Source organism: Acipenser ruthenus, chromosome 7 (genome assembly GCF_902713425.1).
Source record: "Acipenser ruthenus chromosome 7, fAciRut3.2 maternal haplotype, whole genome shotgun sequence".
In the NCBI taxonomy this organism is placed as follows: Eukaryota; Metazoa; Chordata; class Actinopteri; order Acipenseriformes; family Acipenseridae; genus Acipenser; species Acipenser ruthenus.
The window spans coordinates 48,707,846-48,730,880 of record NC_081195.1 but is presented as its reverse complement, the minus strand read 5'-3'; the positions used below and the strand labels follow the sequence as shown (position 1 = coordinate 48,730,880).

General features: G+C 36.2%; 1 protein-coding gene across 13 annotated transcripts in view; it reads left to right on the top strand.

The window, feature by feature from the left end:
* LOC117414974 (kinesin-like protein KIF21A) overlaps positions 1-23,035 on the top strand; it is a 51,148-nt gene that overhangs the window by 7,284 nt on the left and 20,829 nt on the right. For 6 of the 13 annotated variants that reach the window (XM_034024853.3, XM_034024859.3, XM_034024855.3 and 3 more), the window contains exons 2-14: positions 8,850-9,072; positions 11,048-11,230; positions 11,747-11,896; positions 12,431-12,565; positions 13,922-14,092; positions 15,588-15,703; positions 15,850-16,045; positions 17,365-17,554; positions 17,767-17,830; positions 18,710-18,913; positions 20,723-20,761; positions 22,516-22,591; positions 22,925-23,033. In XM_034024853.3, the coding sequence (XP_033880744.3) occupies positions 8,850-9,072; positions 11,048-11,230; positions 11,747-11,896; positions 12,431-12,565; positions 13,922-14,092; positions 15,588-15,703; positions 15,850-16,045; positions 17,365-17,554; positions 17,767-17,830; positions 18,710-18,913; positions 20,723-20,761; positions 22,516-22,591; positions 22,925-23,033 (1,856 nt within the window). The remainder of the gene's footprint in view (positions 1-8,849; positions 9,073-11,047; positions 11,231-11,746; positions 11,897-12,430; positions 12,566-13,921; positions 14,093-15,587; positions 15,704-15,849; positions 16,046-17,364; positions 17,555-17,766; positions 17,831-18,709; positions 18,914-20,722; positions 20,762-22,515; positions 22,592-22,924; positions 23,034-23,035) is intronic. The other 7 variants (XM_034024863.3, XM_034024864.3, XM_034024862.3 and 4 more) reach the window with 3 other exon arrangements.

The window sequence follows — 23,035 nt, the reverse complement described above, 5'->3', positions numbered from 1 at the left end:
AACCTGAAATCATGTGAAACACCTTCATTGCACACAGGTGGACTCCATTCAACTAATTATGTGACTTCTAAAGACAATTGGTTGCACCAGAGCTTATTTAGGTGTGTCATAGCAAAGGGGGTGAATACTTATGCAATCAATTATTTTCTGTTTTATATTTGTAATTAATTTAGAACAATTTTTAGATTTTATTTTTCACTTTGACATTATGGACTTTTTTTTAAATCCATTTTGATTCCATGTTGTAACACAATAAAATGTGGAAAAGTCCAAGGGAGGTGAATACTTTTGAGAGCCACTGTATGTCGCACTTATCAAGAGTGACACTTTTGTGGTAATATACAATACTTTTTTATGAATTTCTTTGCCACCAGTTACTGGAGCAAGTCATGGTGTTCTTTTTCATGCTTCTGATCAGATTTCTGGTTTCAATCAACCAAAATAAATGATAATTAATACATAGTGTTTTCAGTGACAGTCTTCTATTAACAACTGTATATTGTTACTGTATATTGTATGCTGTGACAGTTCAGGAAATGATTTGTACTTAATGTAGGTGGTCTGAGGAAGCATAAGGTTTGAAAATTATTGATAATTGTTATTCCTTCCTTTTAGATTGTCGCTAAAATGTAAATCAATCATGCAGATGGTCCCATGTGTACTATTTCTCAGCTAAGAGGTTTGCATTACAGGCAGTGTCCTTTTTCCTGTAATCAAAAGCAGGCCCGGTGTGAGCTCTGTTTTTAAGCTACTGTACTTGTGCAGTACCATACACAAATCCGAAAGATTAAACCCATGGCTTCTCTTTGTGACTTTACAGTTACAATACAATGGAGAGTTTCTTTTTTTTTTTATGGACCACATGGTGCTCTCTGGAATGATGATGTGCCTGATTAAACACATGTGCATCCTTAGATAGTATTGTCAAATAGATTATTCATTTGGACTAAGAAACCATATACTGTAGCCAACAGAGTTTATTTTTTATTATTATTATTTTTTAAATAAAATCCATTCTTTGTCTGATGCTTTAAGTGAACTTTTCTCAGTTCGCATTGACGTTAGCTTTTTGAAGCATGTCGACCGCTCGCAGTCAGTGTTTGAATTGTCTGTAATCACTGGCGAAGTGAGTTTTAATGTGTATAAAACATGTTATGACAAAACATGAACCCAATCATAACCTCTCATTCAAATGCAAGGTGTGTCTGTGAACATGAAAAGGTAGGTGATAACAAGCAACTTAGTGGATCTTGACATTATCATGTTAATAGTTTTGAAGCAGATTAGTTGGCGGGGCACAATGAGTCCGGTTACCTCTCAGGCATTTTCATTTTTTGGAGCTGTCTTGTCCAAAAGCTGTCAACCAGTGAAGCTCTACTACTAACCGTCAGGGAAATTTCAATTTAAACCATAAGAAATATAGAAAAGTGAAAGAGCAAGTAGCTTCAAATGTCATTTTATTAATATATATTTAAAAACCTTAGTGATATATTTTTAAAACCTTTGCAATCATTCCGTGTTTTTGGGTTATGTTGCTCCAATATAGAATTATTAGAACTTTTCACTTAACTCGCTTTGTCTACCGTGGAGCTTGCTTTGATCCTTACTTGAAATCCAAAGTACCTGCACTGAACATCCTTCATCATTCCATTAAAGTCAAATGACAAGATGACCTTTCAACTCTGCCAGCCTCACCTGCTCCACATAGAGAGAGAGAGAGAGAGAGAGAGAGAGAGAGTAGGCAGGTCTGGCAGAGTTTTCTGTTTCGGAGGAAGACGTCAGTGCTGATATGACAAAATGCTTTTCATTTCTTTGCTTGGATTCAATGAGTACAATCTTCTTGTGTCCTTTTACCATGGATATACAGTTCTAAACGGCTACAAAAAAACCTGATTTAAATTGCGGGTTCCACCCAGTATATACAACTTACAATACAAGTCTTCTTCCATGAAACCCTGCAGACAAATTAACTTGCTGTATACTAAAACAAAAAAGCTACTTAGTTAAAAAAAATGAATGTACAGTATATATATATATATATATATATATATATATATATATATATATATATATATACAGTGCCTTGCAAATACTGAATTACAAATGGTACATTGAAATTTCGTTCAGTTTGATATTTTATTTTAAAACACTGAAACTCAAAATCAATTATTGTAAGGTGACTTTGGTTTTATGTTGGGAAATATTTTTAAGAAAAATAAAAACTGAAATATCTTGCTTGCATAAGTATTCAACCCCTGTGCTGTGGAAGCTCCCAGTTTACAATGATGAAAGAAATTGCCCTATCACAATTACCTTACCATTGGCCTCCACCTGTGTGTTAAAGTTGCTGTCACATTTTCTGGATAAAAACCCCACTGTTGAAGGATCATTGGTCAGGCTGTGAATCTGAAGGAAAATGAAGACCAAAGAGCATTCTACAGAAGTTAGAGATAAAGTAATACAAATGCATAGATTAGGGAAAGGGTACAAAATAATATCCAAGTGTTTGGATGAGCACAGTAAACAATCAATAATCAGGAAGTGGAAGCTGCATCACACCACCCAGGCACTGCCAAGAAAAGGCCGTCCCTCAAAACTCAGCGCTCAAACAAGAAGGAGACTTGTGAGAGAAGCTACAGAGAGGCCAACAATCACTTTGAAGGAGCTACAGAGTTCAGTGGCTGGGAGTGGAGTAATGGTGCACCAGTCAACCATATCAAGAGCTCTGCATAACACTGGCCTGTATGGGAGGGTGGCAAGAAAGAAGCCGTTACTCAAAAAGTACCATCTGAAAGCACGTCTGGAGTTTGCCAGAAAGCATGAGAGTGACCCAGCTGCGATGTGGGAAAAGGTTTTGTGGTCAGATGAGACCAAGATAGAGCTTTTTGGCCAAAACTCAAAGCGCTATGTGTGGTGCCAACCTAACACTGCCCATGCCTCAAGACACACCATCCCTACACTGAAGTATGGTGGTGGCAGGATGCTTCTCATCAGCAGGGACTGGGCATCTTGTTAAAATTGAAGGAAGAATGGATGGAGCAAAATACAGGGAAATACTGCAAGAGAACCTGCTTCAGTCCACTAAAATACTGAAGCTTGGGAGGAAATTCACCTTTCAGCAGGACAATGATCCCAAGCACAAGGCCAAAGCAACACTGGAGTGGCTCAAGAACAAAAAGGTGAATGTCCTACAGTGGCCCAGTCAAAGTCCTGATCTCAATCTCATTGAGAATCTGTGGCACTATTTGAAAATTGCAGTCTACAAGCGTAGTCCAACCAACCTGAATAACCTGGAGCAAATCTGCCAAGAAGAATGGGCCAAAATCACTCCGACACTGTGTGCAAAGCTGGTACAAACTTACCCCAAAAGACTTAAAGCTGTTATTGCAGCAAAAGGTGGCTCTACCAAATATTAATGTGTGGGGGTTGAATACTTATGCAAGCAAGATATTTCAGTTTTTTATTTTTCTTAAAAATATTTCGCAACATAAAACCAATGTCACCTTACAATAATTGATTTTAAGTTTCAGTGTTTTAAAATAAAATATCAAACAGAATGAAATTTCAATGTACCATTTGTAATTCAGTAATATGAGAGAATTGGTCAGGGGTCTGAATACTTTTGCAAGGCACTGTATATATATATTTTAAATTATTCCTACCCATTGCATCTCTGTTTTCATACTTGTAGCGCTCCCCCTGAATGCATAATGTATACTGTTAGGTGTACCATTTTATGTTGTTCTGTTACATTCTTTGAATAAACTGCTTCATCTGAGCAAAACGCGCGGTTGCTTCTTCATCTCATTAAGCAGGAGATGGAAAATCAGTATGGCTTAGAGCCAAGCCATTGTGAACACTGTTTTCAGTGTTACCTTCTAATGGATTTTTAACAAAATCTGGATACCGTTGTTTAAATAAAGTCCTTCTAGCAGTGCCAGCAGTAATTTTCATTTCTTGAAAGGGTTATTATCTTAGTGTAATTTAGGATATTCCTGAATTCCAAAGATTTTATTTAAAGCAAATATGGTATTAATCTATATTTTTAGGACAGAGATATACCTGACATTTACAAGTTTAAACCAAGATGTGTTCTTTGATACATTTTCTGAGTAAAGAGCAATGGCAAACAGTAGCATGCCTTTTGGCATACCTTCTACTGTAGATAATGGAAGTTTTAGTTTTTATGTCGAATATTATGTGAACAATTTCTTCCTCAGAGTACAGTAACATGGCTGGTAACAACTTTTCCAGAGCTGGTCTGACTTCAGCCCAATGCCATTAGTCATTATTACACTAACACATTCTCTTAGAACCCTTTCACCTTTCAAAAAAATGTTTTCAGTAACATACTTATGATTGGGATGAGTAAAAACAGGCCTGTAAAGAAAGAATCTGTTGGTAAAAAGTAAATCTACACCAGCTATAATTTAAAATTTTTAATGTATGTACTGTAATTGTAACACATTTTACCTATCTATACTAAAATAAGGTATTGAAGGTTAAAACATCGGAAATGTGTGTTTGTTCCAGTGTTAAAAAGGACTCGCTGTCTGCCCTTCAGCTTTTGGTGGTACTGCTCTGAAATTTTTTTTTGCTGAATCATTCTGGCACTTTTCTAATTTGCAAATGCTTTCTTAACAGGACAGTACTTAACTTTGAAAAAAATCTAGGCTATTTTGTAGGGCTACAACAAAGGCTACATTTTGACCTTTGAAGGTTGGAACCTTCGATGTTACTAATTTGCATAATTTACTGGTGACGTCACCATAGCTACTTCTTTATATTTGATTGAAAATCCTATTTCACAGGTAACCCATATAAATGGAATACAACATTCACATGTAGTTTAAAAATAAAATACGTTATATAGAACAGTAATCATGTTTTTATAATTTAAATAAAAAAAAAAACACATTGTCTATTTACATTTATAAAATGGCTTGGACAAATTAAGTGCTGTGATTGGCTTAACAAGTTCACATGACAGTGCGGTAAAAATTGTCTTAACGCACGGCTATGACATCATAGACCAACTTACTTACCTGATCTATTAATATTACTACACCTTAATAGTAACAATTATCTAAACAGTGTTTCTGTAGGTAAAAATGTCAACATATAACTGAAACAGGATTTAAATCGCCCAACAAACAATGTTTTTTCCATCTCTGTCACTAAGAATTGAATTAAAATGGCAAATATACTGTGGAGAACAGAACAAAGAAAACTGAGGTAAGCAGTAACACTTTATTCAAAAGCCATCTGAGAAATCACCACGCAAGTCTCACTCAGCATGTAATATATATGCAGCAGCGGCATCTACTTATTAAACTAAATATCGCCTTATAAAACTGACTAGTGAGTATGTGATGTTTAAATTAGACACAACAGATACATCCCACCACTACCCTGTGGTTTCAGAAACATATTTAAAATAAAATTTTAAATCTCTCCTGCTCTCTTCTGACACAACCGTTGGGCTTTTAAACAAAGTCAGGTTCAGAATAGAATTCTGTTGTGCTCGCTCGATAAGAATTGTCTTACCGCACACCCTGTCATGGGTTATTTCTTACATAATTGATGCTGCTTGTGATATACACAGTAAGCTTGCATTGCAGCAGCACCAACTGCAGCAGACAAAGCTTTATTTAACAGTCACCATTCCAAGCAGGTTATCAGTCACATTTTACTGCTACTAAAAATATGATACATCAACAGTCGCTTGCACAGTTTGCATTCAACTTTTCTTTTTGGTCAACTGGGCATTTAACAAAAAAATCTCAAACAGCAGAGGGGTTTTGAGACATTTCTTTCAATACAGCTTACGCTATACAACGCTTTGCTGTCGAGATGGCGAATGAAGAAGTTAAAGGTTTGCCTCTGGATAACACGTGCTGGAGGGGGAGGGTCGGACGGTGCTCAGTTTTTTAAATTCAAATTATTAGTGTTAGCGTATATTTTGTATGTTTCAAACGTATTCTACCGTAGCACTTCACTGTCTTGTACACTAGATATTCAGTACACATTTTACTGAAGCACTACAACCGCTATAGGTACCTCCCAGTGCTTTGGCATACTATACCCTACTCCATACATAGCAGAGGCGCCATATAGGGTTGCTACTTATAACGATTTGGTAGTGGATTTTAGTTCAACAACTTTTGTTTATGTAATGTGCATTATACAAATCAAAAGATCGAATTTTGCATGCGAGTGACATTTTATGTGTGATTTTATAGTATTTACACATTGTCAAACGGTTTCTGCTAATGTTCGTCTGCAGTTACTAAATAAGCTGTGAATTACATTCATTTAGTACCACCCCACAGTTATCTCTTGCCTGATTCAGCATGTGGGTTATGTGGCCAGAAGTGTGTTTTCAGCAATTGGAATTTAAACTTGTAACTAAGTTAGCACCAGAACATTAACCTGAAGAGTACAACGTTGTCATACCGTAGTTACTGTACATACTTGGCTAGGGCTAGTGAAACTGACTTTCAAAAACAGAAGGTCAAAATCCTGATAGTTTTTGGTGTTTTTATGTGATAACAAGCAGTACATTGTTTAGTTATTTTTTTTTTTTTTAACAGTTGGGAGAATGCATGTATAAACAGAGTATCTGCAGTAGTCTACAGTAAAGACATTTGTTGCTCAAATTCTATGCTGTATGTTTCCTTTAAGACATTACAGTCCCTTTTAGGTTACAGTAGTATTCAAGATAAAGGGTACTCTGTCCTACTACTGGTAGGACAATGGTCTACTACTGCAGTTCGTATTATATTTATGTAGTATTTACCTAGCAAAATCCCTTTCTCCAGTACCTTATTCATATCTTAAATGTAATTGGGTTCACACAGAATTGAAATGCTGTTAATAAAATGAGGGCTGAACTGTGAAGCCACTCTCAAGGATGTTGTGGACCACACAATTCACACTACATGAAAGGATCTGAGAACAGTCTAGATCAGCCAACCTTATACAAGCTTGCTTACAAACACAAAGTCAGAAGCAGGCTAAATTACTTCTCCCCTCCCCCCTTGACTAACTAGACTTTGATATATTACAATGGCAGTAATACAATACTGGAAGAGCCCTGTTTATACCTACAGTGACTGTGCAGTTTGATACTGCAGTGTATTATTTAACCTCTCCAAGGATATTTTAGATTCCTTTATAACTAGTTGTGTTTTAAATATAATTTTAAATTGGAAAACTGTACAGTAGTACATACGAATACCTGTACTGTGGACTGATCTTTTTGTTTCAAAATATTTGCTTGTTGTAGTAAATCTTAATGTATTTTGTTGCTGTGTTAAAATGCTTTTCAAATGTTGTGCTGGCCTTTAATGTAATTTGTTCCCTGCCAGTGTTTATTCAAATATTGTGTGATATTGAAGCTATTTTTTTTAAATCTCATTCTGCACATGGTAATACAGACAGTTTTTTTGTTACCAAAGAAAATAATCTTTGTTTTGAAACACAACTATGACAAGCTAAACTGTACCTTGAGGCTGGAAACGTTATTTTATTTTACATTGACAGAATACATTCAACATCTAGTATTCCTGTTGTTTTTCTATCAATCTGATCTTAATGTTGTTAATTAATTATGTCTTTATTAGTAAGTGGTTGACTAGGCTGTACTGTAGCTACTGTAATAAAAATAAAATGCATAAATGTTACCTTTCATTCAGTTCCATTTGCTACAGCAGTTCTCATAATCTGCCGTTTTTACCAATTATATTTTTAAACATGAAAAAACATGTTTGCTATAACATAATTTCTTTCAAAATTGCACATATAATCAGCTTTAGCCTACAGAGCGAATAGAATTTCACAACTGGTAACACAGTAAATTATTTCATTAGCTGTTATAACAATGTTGTGAAGTGGTGAATTACTACCATTCAGTTTTTAGAACATTTCAAAATATACATGTGTCACTGTACTGTTGTTGGCAGACAAATTATATTGTACGAAATTTGGTAGGAAAATCTAAATAAATGAGTGGAGGGCGTGATGTCACTTCAGGATCGATTTATCAGATTCCTTATAGAACCAGTGGGACAGTTGAATTCTCAATGGCTGCGTTGAGATAAGACCACAAGTAGGCTCAATAATGTTTCTGATACTGGTGTTAATGTGTGTGTTGACCTGTGAGTGGGAAAGAGAAGATACTGCACAGTATTACAAAAAAATTGGCTGGTTCCTTGATTGTATTCCATCTTGAATTGAACTCTGTGTTAAGACAAGATTATTGTAAAAAAAAAAAAAAAAAAGAGCTCAAAGAAACGTTAGTGATTCATTGCAACCATTTGTTTTTCATTTTATTATTTTCATTCAAAGAGGAAACTTGCAATCGTGATCTCCTCTATATTATTCCTGAGGCCAACTTGTTTTTATGAATGCTCTGAAACGTTATTAATTTTGAGCTGGTTGCTAAAAAAAACATCCCGCCCACACCCCTTGCCAAGTATTTTCCTTTGCCGCTCTCATCCAGGGCTAAACCACAAAATGGAGGATCTGATGTTACTGAGACACAATACTGGTACTGTACTGTATGTGTTGTAAAACATTAGTTTTGTGAGTGCTTGTTCACAATGTAACTCTTTATAGTTAATGACACAGTGGTGGTTATCAGGGATGAAGAACTTGTTATAAAACATGCATAGCTTAGAAGATGCATACTGTAAACTATTTATATACACTAGTTATTTCCACAGTCATCCAAATTGTCTAATTACTGTATCTGCTGTATATGTATGAGTATTAACCATGTTCCTATCTAGAACATTTGAAATGAACACAAAGCAGCATTTTTTACATTTTTTCTTTCCATTTTCCAGAATCCGCCCTCAGCTAGCTAGAGAGAAGATTGAGGGATGTCACATTTGCACCTGTGTTACCCCTGGTGAACCCCAGGTGATTCTGGGAAAGGATAAGGCGTTTACGTTTGATTATGTGTTCGACATCGATTCACAGCAGGATGCCATCTATTCAGCCTGCACAGAAAAACTTATTGAAGGCTGCTTTGACGGCTACAATGCGACAATATTTGCATATGGCCAGGTAAGCTGGGCATGGCTTTTATTTATACGCAATCCGTTCTTGAAAATGTGTTTATGTAACACCCTTATCATAGATGCACCTCATCAACAGGTCCTGAAGGTAAGGTGCTGCAAGGTCATGTCTGCGTTACTGTACTGGAACCCAGCATGAAAATCACATTATGCACCGTAAAGGAAGAATAATATGCAAATTATCTCATTTCCTTAACAAATTCTTTCTGCTAAAAGTGATTTATATAATTTTATGGATTAGGAATCCAACATACAAAATAACTGTTTGCACACTGCATTTCAGAGATGTCAAAAGTTTGTCTGGGTTTTTTATATTGCCTTTTATGGAAATATTTTTTTTACAAATACATTTATTTGAACTCTGCAACATAAACCTCTGGTCAAATGGTGACAGTTTACACCCCGCAAGTTATTTCCAGTGTTCAGTTTCTGCTTCAAATTGCTCCGCTATCTCCAGTCCAAATGCTTTTCTACTCTTCCCTTTCCATACTCTTCTTACTACGTCTAATCCTTCTTTCCTTCTTCTCAGACCTGCTTTTTCCTCACTAGGCCTCTCTTATGCTGAACTTTCTTGTCTGTTCCCCTCCTGTCAGCCCTGCTTACTCTGGGATTACCCCTCCCAGTAACATGTAAAACACTGACACCTGCCTGTATATAACCTCTCAGCTGTTACCTTGGTAACAGAAGAGATTAGTGCCACCAGTTATTAAAATGCAAAACATTTTAAAATGCAAAACTTTTTTTAACAAAAGTAAAAAAAAAAAAACAGCTTATGTAGTATGTATTTAATACTTTTTAACCCTTAATATTGTAATATTTTTCCAAAAACATGTTGCGATTAGACTATTTTCTAACCCCTTCAATATGGAATCTTAGTTTTTCTTGCTTCTGCTTCCTGTGTTTGCAAAAGTGTTGAAAACAGTAATTGGATGAGAAGTCTGAAAAAAGATTTCTGTATTTTTCTTTGCTGTTGGTTTTATATTTATTTTGACATGCACATGCCTGTAGCAGGGCGAATGCCCTGCACTTCTGTAAATTAGTGTTGGTATAATTTGTATGGGGAAATTGGGTTTATTGTGTGTCGTTTTGGAGTTGATTTGTGTGATTAAATTATTGTTTACAGACGGGCGCTCGATTGAGACGTGCTGCCTTTATGAATACCGGCTCATCAGTAGGTTAGTTTAGGGGATAGTGATCCTAAGTGATGTATAACGAGGGTTACGTAGTGTAGCCGGTTCCTGGAGCGGGATGCCTCATTCAGTAAGGCTAGCGCTCGCCCTGTGTGGCACCTTTTATTTGTAGTTTTTGTACTGTGTTTTATTTTGTATTTTTGTACAGCTTGCTGTATGTGTCCTCTGTGCGTTACCATGGCTGGTAACGTCACATGACCGCCTTTATTTACTTTCTGTTTATTATTAATAAATCCTGCGCGCCTATGCCGGCGTTTCAACTCCACCCCCAGTTGTCTCTCCGTGTTGCTTAAACAGAGGTTACCCACACACGTGACACGAGCAAGACCCTGTCACAGTGCCCTATGGATATTAACCTACTTTTTCAATATTTTGATACATATCTTTCTCTTTTTGCACTGAGCTGATTATAAACTGATTAGACTGTGAATTTTGTTTTGTGTTGTTTTTAATCCTGTACATATTTTCTTTGTTTCACCAGAAATGACCATTCTTTTATACATAGGTTAATAACAGTTTTAAAGACCTGGGAAAGGGCTTGAACTGTTTTAGAAAAAAATCAACTAATATTAACAGCTGAACTCTGAGAAGTTCCTAAGATCAAGCTCCGCATTTGCTTAGCAATGCAGCATAATTTGGAACAGTGTGATTTGGCCAATCATTCTTTCACTGGATTTGAATAAATAGAAGGTAGAGGAATATCTCTGTGTGCTATAGGAGTAAAAGATAAAATGCAAAGTATAACACAAACTGTAAATGTCCTTGTTGTTTTAGACTGGTGCAGGGAAGACATACACCATGGGGACAGGATTTGATGTCAGCATTGGAGAGAATGAGCTTGGGATTATCCCTCGGGCTGTGAAGCACCTCTATAAAGGAATAGATGAGCGGAAGCAGGCGGCCATAGAACAAGGACTGCCACCCCCGGAATTCAAAGTCAACGCGCAGTTCCTTGAGGTGAGGCATCTCCAAGGAAAGCTATTTGCGAACACTCAAAGTCTTATTTATATTTAGTACTATTTCATCTTGTGCGATGATTTATTATCCCCTCTCCTCATCCTCATTTAAATTTAACCTCTGACAAGTGCTTCTGGCAGCTGTTGGTTTTTACAGTACAACATTGCTGGGATGTTCTGTCTGAGATGGTTCTTGGGGGCCCTTGAAATAACTGATGATAGTAGGAGTTTGTGTTAAGAAAAATGAGCAGCAATAAAGCGTTAGCAAAAACTGTTTTCAACTTGGAAGTTATGACGTTTTGAATAAATAAGATCAAATGCAAGTTTATTAATTTTCAGACAATCCAAAATTTAAAAAAATGTTAAACTGATTCAAGGGCTACCCTTTTCTCCCCAAAAACATTATTGCACCACAAAACTTGTTAAAATATATGCCTAGTATCTTAAGAAAAATACTAAGTATTGCAACCGCTTTTATTTGTAAGTTCAAACCTTTTAGTTGTATATATCTCCTTAGCTTTATAATGAAGAAGTAATGGATCTTTTTGACACGACACGGGACATTGAATTAAGGAAGCAAAAATCACACATCAAAATACATGAAGATGCTAATGGTGGAATTTATACAGTTGGTGTTACAACACGTACTGTGAACACAGAAGCAGAGGTAAGTACTGTGTTTGAGTTAACATTGTAATGCTGAACAGTTTGACTGTGACCTTGGACACCCTGAACAAATATGAGCATGTTTGAGCTTTTTTTAAAAAACATTTTTTTAACCCTTTATTTATTTATTTTAAAACAGTATTTGTTTATCTTAATTGTACAGTGATTCATCCATATGGCTTCTAATTTTTACTGAAATGTGTTCTCTTTTAGTATACTGTACTTTTCAGTGCCATGTAGTGAAATAGCTATTAATGATTTTAACAAAATTAGAGATTTAAATAAAAAAAAGGGCTATTCATAAAGCAACAATAATATGGAACAGTTTCAAAATAAAAACAGACTTGAAAAATAAAATTGAAAAAAAAACGAATACATTAAAGTAAGTAAGGCCCACTATGTGTTTGTATAGATCTAAAATGTAACATGATTATTAACAGCATACAATTTGTATAGTGGTCTAGAAAGGTACAGTTTAAAATGAGGTACCAGCATATGCAGTTATTATTTGAATTGTTAATATTTTCTTTTTCAGATGATTCAGTGCTTGAAGCTCGGTGCCCTATCTCGTACCACAGCCAGCACTCAGATGAACGTCCAGAGCTCTCGTTCTCATGCCATCTTCACCATCCACTTGTGTCAAGTGCGGGTTTGTGCGACTGCAGAAAATGTACGTGTCCTGGTTTAATGTTTGCAGTGTTCATTTGTACTGAAGTCTTAAGGTGCTTTCACACAGAGGAGTTATGACGGTTCAGAACCGCCACTGAAGCGGCTTATAGGTCTGTGTGAATTGTCTATACCGCCACAGAACCGTGATATTTTATGCCGTCATAACTACCTGTGTGAAAGGCTATACCGCCACTGAAGCGCTATAGTGGGTGTGGTTTCAAAGTCCGCATGGCACGTCACTATAGCGTAGGTAGGTAAGCGGAGTGCATGCAGTGCTTAATTTGTGCCGGGGAACAGCCCCGGAACCTCTGGGCGTGCAGGGTCATAACACTGGTACCTCTAGTTACAAATCTCATAAAATACTTTATTTTTAAAATCTCAGCAGAGTTCTAGCGTGCGCGCTAAAGAGAGACAGTCCACTGGCATGTTTGTAGCCGACTTTAAATTACTTTACGATTTCAGCTTGAGTGCCTTTAAGTAAGATGACACTGGCTGCAACTCTACAACATAAAACAATAAAATTAATAATTATCTGGTTCTCTTGCCTTTTTCAATAAATATAATTTAATTAATAGAGACTAAAACATACTAACTTAACAACTACCTAGCCTAAGTTTTTAATTAATCGTTTTTGTAATCTATCAGTGGCTTCTGTTGCATACACATCGCTGATAATAGTGCAAACTGTGGATCAAACCAGTGTTCATGTTGGGGTGTGTTTTTTCATCAGTGTTGTCCTACTGGAGTGCCTCTGAATGCCTTTTAATTTGTTTGTTTTTTTAAACCATTTTTATTTTTTATTATTTGTCCTGCGGTTGTCTTTAATTAATTTTTTCTGCACGTTCTACTACTTTGTATATGATGTAGAATATGTGATTGTAAACATCTAACACAAGTACGTACAATACTCTCAAATAAACGTGTTATGCTCTTTCAAATAAACGTGTTATGATTTCTTAGGGTCGGTATTATTGTCATTGCTTGCGCCCCGGCACCTCTTTCTGTACAAATTAAGCACTGCATGCATATGTTAGGTTTTGTCAGTGTTTCAGATTGCACGAGAACAATCTGTTGATTGACAGGTTTGAAAGTTGTACTCGCGTGATCTCTTTCGCTGTGTGAAAGGGTTATGACGGTATTACACCGGCATAGACTGCGCAATTTCATGCTGTGTGAAAGGGTATTTTTAATTTAATTAACCCAGACTGTTATTTACATGTATCAAAAAAGGATTGTAAAAGTCCTATTTAAGGGAAAAAAAAGTTTATCTTTTATTGTCAAATACATAATTTACTCATGACTTGCCATTTTGTTTTTTAAACTACAGAAGTAGATTGAGTGTCTTTTTGTTTTAAAGCAGGATAATGAGACAGATAACAGGATAATGGATGGATCTTCCCAGATGAATGAGTTTGAAACCCTCACTGCCAAATTCCATTTCGTTGACCTGGCAGGTTCAGAGAGATTAAAGAGAACAGGAGCGACAGGGGAAAGAGCCAAGGAAGGAATTTCAATCAATTGTGGGCTGGTAAGATAAAAGTCAGGCCTAGCTCAACTGCCTGTATTAGTTGGCATTTTGGTTGCCTATTGTTTAGAAATTCCTGAAGCGGAGTGCTTGCTGTCAAGCAAGAGCCAAAGGCTTAAATGTAACCTGTGAAAAATGACAGGTCAGAACAGGAAGAGCCTGATTGGAGAGTCGGATTTGCGACTGCAACTGCATCCCAAGATTTGCAGCAAAGATGTACATTTTTATAAATATGGAAAGAACAATATGTAGAAGCTGGTCTTAAACCACTTCTGTGAAATTGTGCACACTCAAAAATGTGACGGTAGAATTATTTGTGCTGAATTAATTAAATGTTCCATCTGTTTTGTTTAGATATGCAATATACTGAATTGTTTATGATACTCTTATCAACAAGATACCCTTTAATGTGAGATATTATATAAAAACAATAAGCTACTGCAAAAATGCATTCATGTATGAAAAGATGTGCCACAATAAATCACCAGCAAGTGGATGGACCAACTGATGGCAAACTTGTAGCACCGTCTAGTGGTAGTTTCATGTATTCATACTGTATTTGTAGAATTCTTCAAACGCTACTGGTATTTAATTCTTAATCAATTTTACAATAGTGTCAATGTATTTGGGGGGATCGTATACAGATAGACGGGTATACTGTTCATTTCTATGTCAGCCTTGTTAGGATTTGGTTGTCTTATATCACATTTGTCTCTGCACCAAAAAAAACGAATGACTCAGCATATTATATAATCAGCTGTTCAAGGTGGTGAGTTGCACCTGAACAGGATGAAAAGTGAACAGATCCACAAAACAAACAAGAAAAGCTGATTAAAGCATTTGGGTCTCTGTACATAGAGATTAATTTAGGGTAGGGATAAACCTCAAAGAACTGGATAAATTGGCAAACTAGTTTAGACACGTTCAGAAAATTCCCAGAGGCATATAAAAACACATGTATGGTATAATTTAAAAGTGGTAATAGCTAAAACAAACCAAAACAAACAAAAAAAACATCTTTATATCGTGCCTTCAATTCAATATGTACAGTAGGTGCAGTTTTGAAAAAAAAACAAAACATGTATTTTCATAAAAAAAAGAAAGAAATCTGGTACTATACTAGGTTAGAGAAGTCATGCTTTAAACACCCTTTCAGGTAGGTTATTCACTTGCTTGGTCATTTCACCCCTTGCATGTATGGCTTACAGGTCAGTAGTTTTATGGTGGAAAGATCTGTCATGCATGAGAAAAATGAGGTCAAAGGTATTCACAGTAGCCATTTTGTCACACTGGGGTATGAGTTACACAGCTTGTTTTGACACCTACCCATGAAACGGTTTCTCCATCACATATGGTTTATCTATCATCAGCCACAAATGGAGGAAACGAATCCTTGAAAATTGGTAATTTATGCTGGAATGATCCAGGTGCTTTCAGAAACAATCCAAAGAAACTGTAAGCATTTTTAAGTAACCCTGTTTTCCTCTCCTTATTAAAGTTAGCACTTGGGAATGTTATCAGCGCACTTGGAGATAAAAGTAAGAAGTCATCTCACGTGCCTTACAGAGATTCCAAGCTTACCCGGTTACTGCAGGATTCACTCGGAGGAAATAGGTGTGTATATTTAGACAACAAATAGAAGAAGCAGTCACGAACTACGGTCCAAGAAACTGTTTCCCAAATGCAGTAAAAATCAAACAACCAGGGGAATGTTTTCTGTTGTGTGAAGTAAAGTAAATATTGTTTATTTTAACTTCCAGCCAAACCGTTATGATAGCATGTATCAGCCCATCTGACAGAGATTTCATGGAAACCTTGAACGCGCTTAAGTATGCAAACCGAGCCCGAAACATCAAGAACAGAGTGATGGTGAACCAGGACAAGGCCAGCCAGCAGATCAGTGCTCTGCGGACTGAGATTGCACGGCTGCAGATGGAGCTTATGGAGTACAAGACGGTAAGGGAACAGTAATTAACTGCTTCATTAGATGGCTTAAAAAAAAACATATATATACATATATAGGGGCATTTCAGTAGCACCTTTTTGCCATTTTAAGCTTAACACTTGATTCCAGTTGATTTCCCTTTTTTTTTTTTTTTTTTCTTAAACCCATTAAATACCAAATACATATCTTTAAAAAAAAAAAACCATAACACAAGCTGTAGTTATGTAATTTGATACATTACATTTAAACTTAACTTTTGCGGTTAACAAAATTAAAATAAGTGATCATAACAATATAATTAAAAAGATCATTAAAATAACAAGTAGATGCCTGTTAAAAATGCTCCACAGAAATTACAAAGCAGCCTTACCTCAAATGAGTACAGCGGCACTTAATGGGTTAAAGTAGAGAAACACCACTTACAAAACTAGAATTATACAACTTAGGGGCTGATTTGATCAATGTATAGCTGTGGTAAGCATAGCGTCACAGCCAAGGCTGGTAGATGGCAGGAAGCAGACCCAGAGACAGAAGCTGTAAGTTTAAGCGCTAATGTGCACTTTCAGTAATAATAATGATAATAATAATAGTAATAATAATAATAATAATAATAATAAAACAAACAAAACACAGGAACAAAACAAACAGGCATGGTGGCCAAAACAAACAGTTTACAATACAAACACTTTCAATATTGTGGTTTAAGGCAGAGCCGCTGCTTTTCAATGAAACACAACACACACAAATCACTCCTTAACACCAACACTAGCCATCACCTTCTCCAACACTAACTCGCCAGCATTAACTCTCTACCCAACACCATTAACACCCTTTTTATACCCTGTGACTGAGGCCTAACTAATCATCACTTATTCAATGTACGGCTCCAGTATCTGCAGGGAGGAATTTAAATCCTTCACTGCCCAAACCAATATTTCCCGCACACACCCACAGTTGTGCACTGGCAGGGCTTTCACCCTGCCACAATACCCCATCGAAAAAAGTCGCAACTAGATGTTATATGGTTATCACGGACTTACTCATAAAAAGAAGAGGTCGATGCAATCCATGTAGATTCTATGGTACTGTAGTGGTCTAAAAAAAATCCAGCTGTGACTCTGTGGCGTGAAGGTTGGTCACTTTTGTAATATTCATTTAAAAATAGGGATTCATTAAAGACCGGGCCACACACATATTCAGCATTTAACAGCTGTAGTCCACTAATTACTAGTTTTGTTGTTATTGCTGAAGATTGATTTATGTTGCATCTTATTTAGGGTGCTACCCTGGGTATCCTACGCAAGTTGACATTCTTTTTCACAAACGATAGGGTAAAAGAATAATAGGAGAAGATGGAATGGATAGTGTTAATGACATGTTCCATGAGAACTCCATGCTGCAGACGGAGAGCAACAACCTGAGAATCCGGATTAAAGCTATGCAAGAGACCATTGATGCACAGAGAGCTAGACTCACCCAGCTCCTGAGTGACCAGGCTAATCAAGTGCTAGCCACCGCAGGTAGGCTGGCCTTTTCTTCTGTAATTATGGATAATGAAAGTGGGACAGCAAGATGTCTCCAGTGGTCATTTGCAACTTCCTGTGTTAGATTAGCAAGATTTTCTTTTCAGACGTGTTCTGACAAGTTATGTATTTTTTTTTTCTTCTCCTTCTGAAGGCATTTGAAAAATCTTTGTTTTTGCTGATGATGGCTTGCTTTTTTCATTTTTCAGGTGAAGGAAATGAAGAAATAGGCAACATGATAAAGAATTACATCAAAGAAATAGAAGACCTCAGGTAAACCCACGTGTTTAAAACTGTGCACAAAACCATGTTAAAGCATTGCAAAGTATAGTGAAAAAAGCATTGTAAAAGCAGCATAAAGCACATCTGTCATAAATCACTATACTAAAGTGTAGTAAACCGTCCATGGTGAAGCATGGGGAATACATAAATGTGTGTGTGTGTGTGTGTATATATATATATATATATATATATATATATATATATATACATACAATCTATTTTTATAGTGCATTCCTCCCTTAATATATTGATTTGGTACTTCACAGGTACCACATTGACTTGTAGTGAGGATAGCACTATAACAATTATTATTAAAAATCATGTAACTACAAAAAATGCACATTAGCAATAACTAATCTATTTCTCAGTACAACAATGACGCCTGTGTGTTTTGCACAGTTAACATCATTGTTAACATGTACAACGATTTCTTGGGGTAAAGGGAGACTGCAGTGCATTTCTGTACCAAAACTTGTCTGACAGCAAGCATGGGGAAAATAAGCATGGGGCAATGTAACAATGAAGGGCTGTATATGGTCAAACTTATTATAAGGATCACCTGGCTTCACTGGTGACTCCCAGTGCACCTTCACATGTTAAACCACCTGCCTGTCAGTCCCTTGAGTGGTCCTAATTACCAGATTGGACAATATACACAGTAAAAATAGACACAGCGACTTGAGAAATGTAATTTGGCAAAATTGAGGGAACCTCTGTAACAAGTGGTACAATTGGATGGCATCAGAAATAAGTGGGATGGGAAGCGTTTCTGTCGTACCAGAGACCCACACGTCCTTTATTTTAATGTTGTTACTGCACCCTTGACATTTCATCAGTGCTGAAGATTTAAACGTAGGCTTTGTTTTTTAGGGCTAAGTTATTAGAAAGTGAGGCTGTGAACGAGCATCTTCGAAAAAATCTTTCAAGAGCCTCCACAAGATCTCCTTTTTTTGGTGGGCCAGCTTCATTTTCCACATCTGTGATCGAGCCAGAGAAAGAAGCCACAGAAATCATTGAACTGGCGAAGAAAGATTTGGTAAAACTCAAGAAGATTGAGAAAAAGAAAAAGAAAAGGTAAGACTTTGCTTGTTGAATATGAACGTTATGGAAGTATGACTGCTTTTTGAAAACAAAATTCGAAAGTCAAGATGCATACAGTATAATATAATGTGCTAGTCATTATTGTTGGTAGATATACTGTAGGTTATGAAGTGAGTCTTGGGAATGTGTTTTAGCACATTTAAAGGCTATGTGATGTGGAAAATTGCCACATTGGCTGTGAATTACACAAACTGAAAGAACAAGTATTTACAGGGATTGTACTCTTTAGTGATTGTTCTTTTGTTGGTTGTGTAAGTATGCATTTTATTCTGTGTGCCATGTTATCATGCAAAATGCTTTTGAAGGTTTATGAGTAAAATATGATGTTTGGTGGGAGTTTTATAAACCTAGGAATCACATAGAATAACATGTCAAAATGCATTTAAACTGTATTAGTTAGGTTCTAAGTTAGATCGCATCAAGGTAGTGCGGTTTGTTAGAAGTGTGGACGGTGTAATACTGAATCAAATTTTTTGTGTATCCTCCAATATCCCAAAATGCTCTTTGATATGTTTGACACATGGACATTGCAAATAAAACAGGAGCCTGAAGGAGTTAAGAAACACTGTCAATACAGCTTCACTGTATACAATTTAATCGTAACACAAGCCCAAAGAAGCATACTTTGTAGCATAAAATTCATATTTGTGGCAGGATCAACGAGCCTATACAAAGCCCGCCTATGGCGAGACCATTGCTGCCTTCTCCATCACTGACACCTTGTGTTTTTAAGAAACAAAGCCATAACGTTCATGCTATGTCTTCCATTACCATGGGCTCCATATTTGCAGGGTTGTAAACATAAAATACAGTGCATGGTGGGGTGCTATCGTTTTAAGTCCCACTGTCCATTGTGCAGCTAGGAACATTAACCAAACTATTTGAATCATTTTTGTACGCATTAAAGAGTAAGAGCGGGATTCCGAAAAATATAGTGTTATACGTCCCCACATTTTGCTACGCAAGATTGAAAGCTATTACAGTTCCATAGGGAATATTTACACACTCGTGGAACCTAAAACAGAATTGCAAATTGTGGCGAAATGTAAAAAAATGTCGAAACACACAGAAACCCCAGAAGAATATGTCCGTGACCATAAGGATTTCGCTGTGGAAGACAGCAAAGGAAAGAATGTACATGAAGTGTGCAAGTGCTGTCGAGTTAATACGTATTGTGACAGAAAAAAAAGCTCAAGAATTTTGGAAAGTAACCAAAAACAATAATTTCATACAGTAAATAAAAAGCGAAAGCCCGAAAAAAAAAAAAAAAAAAAAAAAGATTTACATAAACTCGAAAATAGCTAAAAATAAGCACCGAAAAATGAAATTAATAAAAACAAAAAAAACAGAAGCTCTAATTATAATGTATTCAAGTATGTTTCTCAAGATCGGTTATGTAATGTGGACATAGCCTTAGTCTTTGTAAAATAAAAGCATGGTTTAGCCAAGCTTACTGTATAATTCACGGATGGACAATTTTCACTTAAATTCCAAAGTTAACCATATGAAGTACTGTAAAAGGTCACCATTTCCAAACTATTGATACTGTTAGATGTTGTTACAGGCCTGAAGAAACGCCATTATTCTTTTGTTGTGTTTTTGCTATTAATAAGTAGTGAATTGATAATGTCAGTTCATAAACCTTCAAGCAGTTTAGCATGGCAGAGTCGTTGTTACTAAGTCCCAACGCTGATGTGTTGTTTTCTACATTCTTGTTGCTTCGTGTGCTCTCTGGGTTTTGCCCTGAATGCCTTCCTTTACTGCACTGCTCTCACATTGAAGGCTTCAGCAGCTTGAGGAAAGCAGACAAGAAGAAGAAAGGTTGGATAAATCTCTTCCAGCTTTTCTAATGCAGTTTAATTTCAACAGGTAGTTGCCACGCATGGAGGAAATCCCACTAGCAACTTTCTTGTATTATTATTATTAATATAATAATAATAATAATAATAATAATAATAATAATAATAATAATAATAATAATATTTTCTTTTCTATTTAATTAAAAAAAGAAAAACAGTTTTGTAGTACAAAATGATGAAAATTTGAACTAACCAAGTGATCTAGATCTATTCACACAAAGTCAGAGGATTTGAAAATTGATCTGATATAAAACAAGCATCAATTCTACGACGCCATACTCTTCAGAATGTTACAGTACTACCCCACGTAACAACACAACCTGTTATAGTGCGGAATCGTCTATAACACGGTAAGGTCGTGGCTCCCATTTCCCCCACCTTGCAATTTGACTCGCAAACGTTGGGTGAACGTTCCAGATATACACTACGAAGCATGGCAGACAGCAAAAAACAAAAATCTTTCTCTGTTAAAATGAAACTCGATGCGGTGGACAGGGTAAGAAAAGGTGAAACTCAAGCAGCAGTTTCAAAAGATATAAATGTTGCAAAATCTACATTGTGGATGGCTAAAAGAGACAAGATGCTTTGAGAATGTGCTGCTGTGAGAGTGCAAGACTGTTTGTTGTTTTTGGTGTAGCCCAGGCTAACAGCTCAGGAATAATCTTTCTAATAAACCGTGTCTCCTTCCTTCATTTTCTCCCGTACGCTACAATATTAATTTGGCTTGTGGACATAGTAAATCATTTCGATCAAAAATAATATGTTCATTATCGGGCAAAACACAAATAACGCAGTCTCCCAATTATGGACCCCGACAACCACATTATAATGGGGTAGCACTGTATTTGTTACTTACAGTTGTACAAACTAGCCATGTTAAAAGTGGTTTACATGAGTAACATTTCTTTCTTCCCCAAAACACTGACCAGTCAGTGATTTCAAATTTACAAAAGACTGTAATAATCTAATAACATTGAAATTCCTTTCCTTTAACATATTCCAATTTCAGTAATACCTTCCTTTGTAAAACCATTCCAAACTGCTTTGTGTTACAGGTATCATCTTTTTAATATTGTGTGCATTATAGTAGCACACATCATGTTTACCTCTGCTAAATATGTATGCAAATGCATTGTACAGTACATTTTTTTTATGTAAGTGGGTTTTAAAAATGTGACTTGGTAGCTACCCCTGCATTGCTTTTAAATGTAGTAGTAGCTTTTAGTTACTATAAACTGATCATGCACTTATACAGCAACCACAATCATCTACTGTACTAACACTTTTTTAGAGCTAAATTAATCTCAAATTCTGTATTTTGATTTTGTTTGTGTTTTTTGTAATTATTTGCTACAGACCAGAGAGACTTACTGTATATATTCAGATTTAATGTATTTTACTTATTACTGTACATATTTTGAAGATTTCATAGTAAATCACTATTGTTTAATGATAAAGACAGCATAAAGGTCTATCTGCAACACGAGGTTGCATGTTTAATATAAAGGGATTGCAAAAGTGATAAGTGCGGTTTACAGTGTTAATCTGTTAAGGCCATACTGTTTAAACAAACAAACAAAAAAAAAACATAATAGATAGTAAATGATAGTACTGCATCTTATTTTCAAGCCCTTTTCGAATCGTTTGTAAACTGTAGAGCATCATCTACTTGTAACAGTTTTATATGGTAGCTGAATTAGCGTGTTTATTTTTCAGTGTTATTAAAGAGGAGTGTCCTGACAATGAGCAAGACAAAAGGGGTGAAAAGGAAGCATCAGAAGAAGTAGAAATGGTAGGTTTATATTATTAAAGGTTCTTCAAAGGGGGTTGATATTGCCAAATAATGGCTCTGTTTTGATAAACCAGACTAGCAAGTACCCAGTGCAACCTCTATCATCTATCATCAAAACAGAAAATCTGGAAATGCCCCTGTGGTTTAAAATAACACATGATTTGGAAACTAAATGTATTGCTTTGTTACATATTCTGTCAGGGTACTAAAAAAGGGCCAGAGTTGCAGGGAGGTTTCAAACCTGAGCATGACTATCTTGAATCATTAAGTATGCAAGTTCTCCTCATGCACAAGTCAAGCCTACATCTGCATATGTAATTGTCATGTATCCAGGAAGGACAAGAAGCCAGTGACCATGAAGAGGAAGAGGATGATGAGGAAGATGACGACATGGATGCGGAAGAAAGTTCGGACGACTCCGACTCTGAACTGGATGAGAAAGGT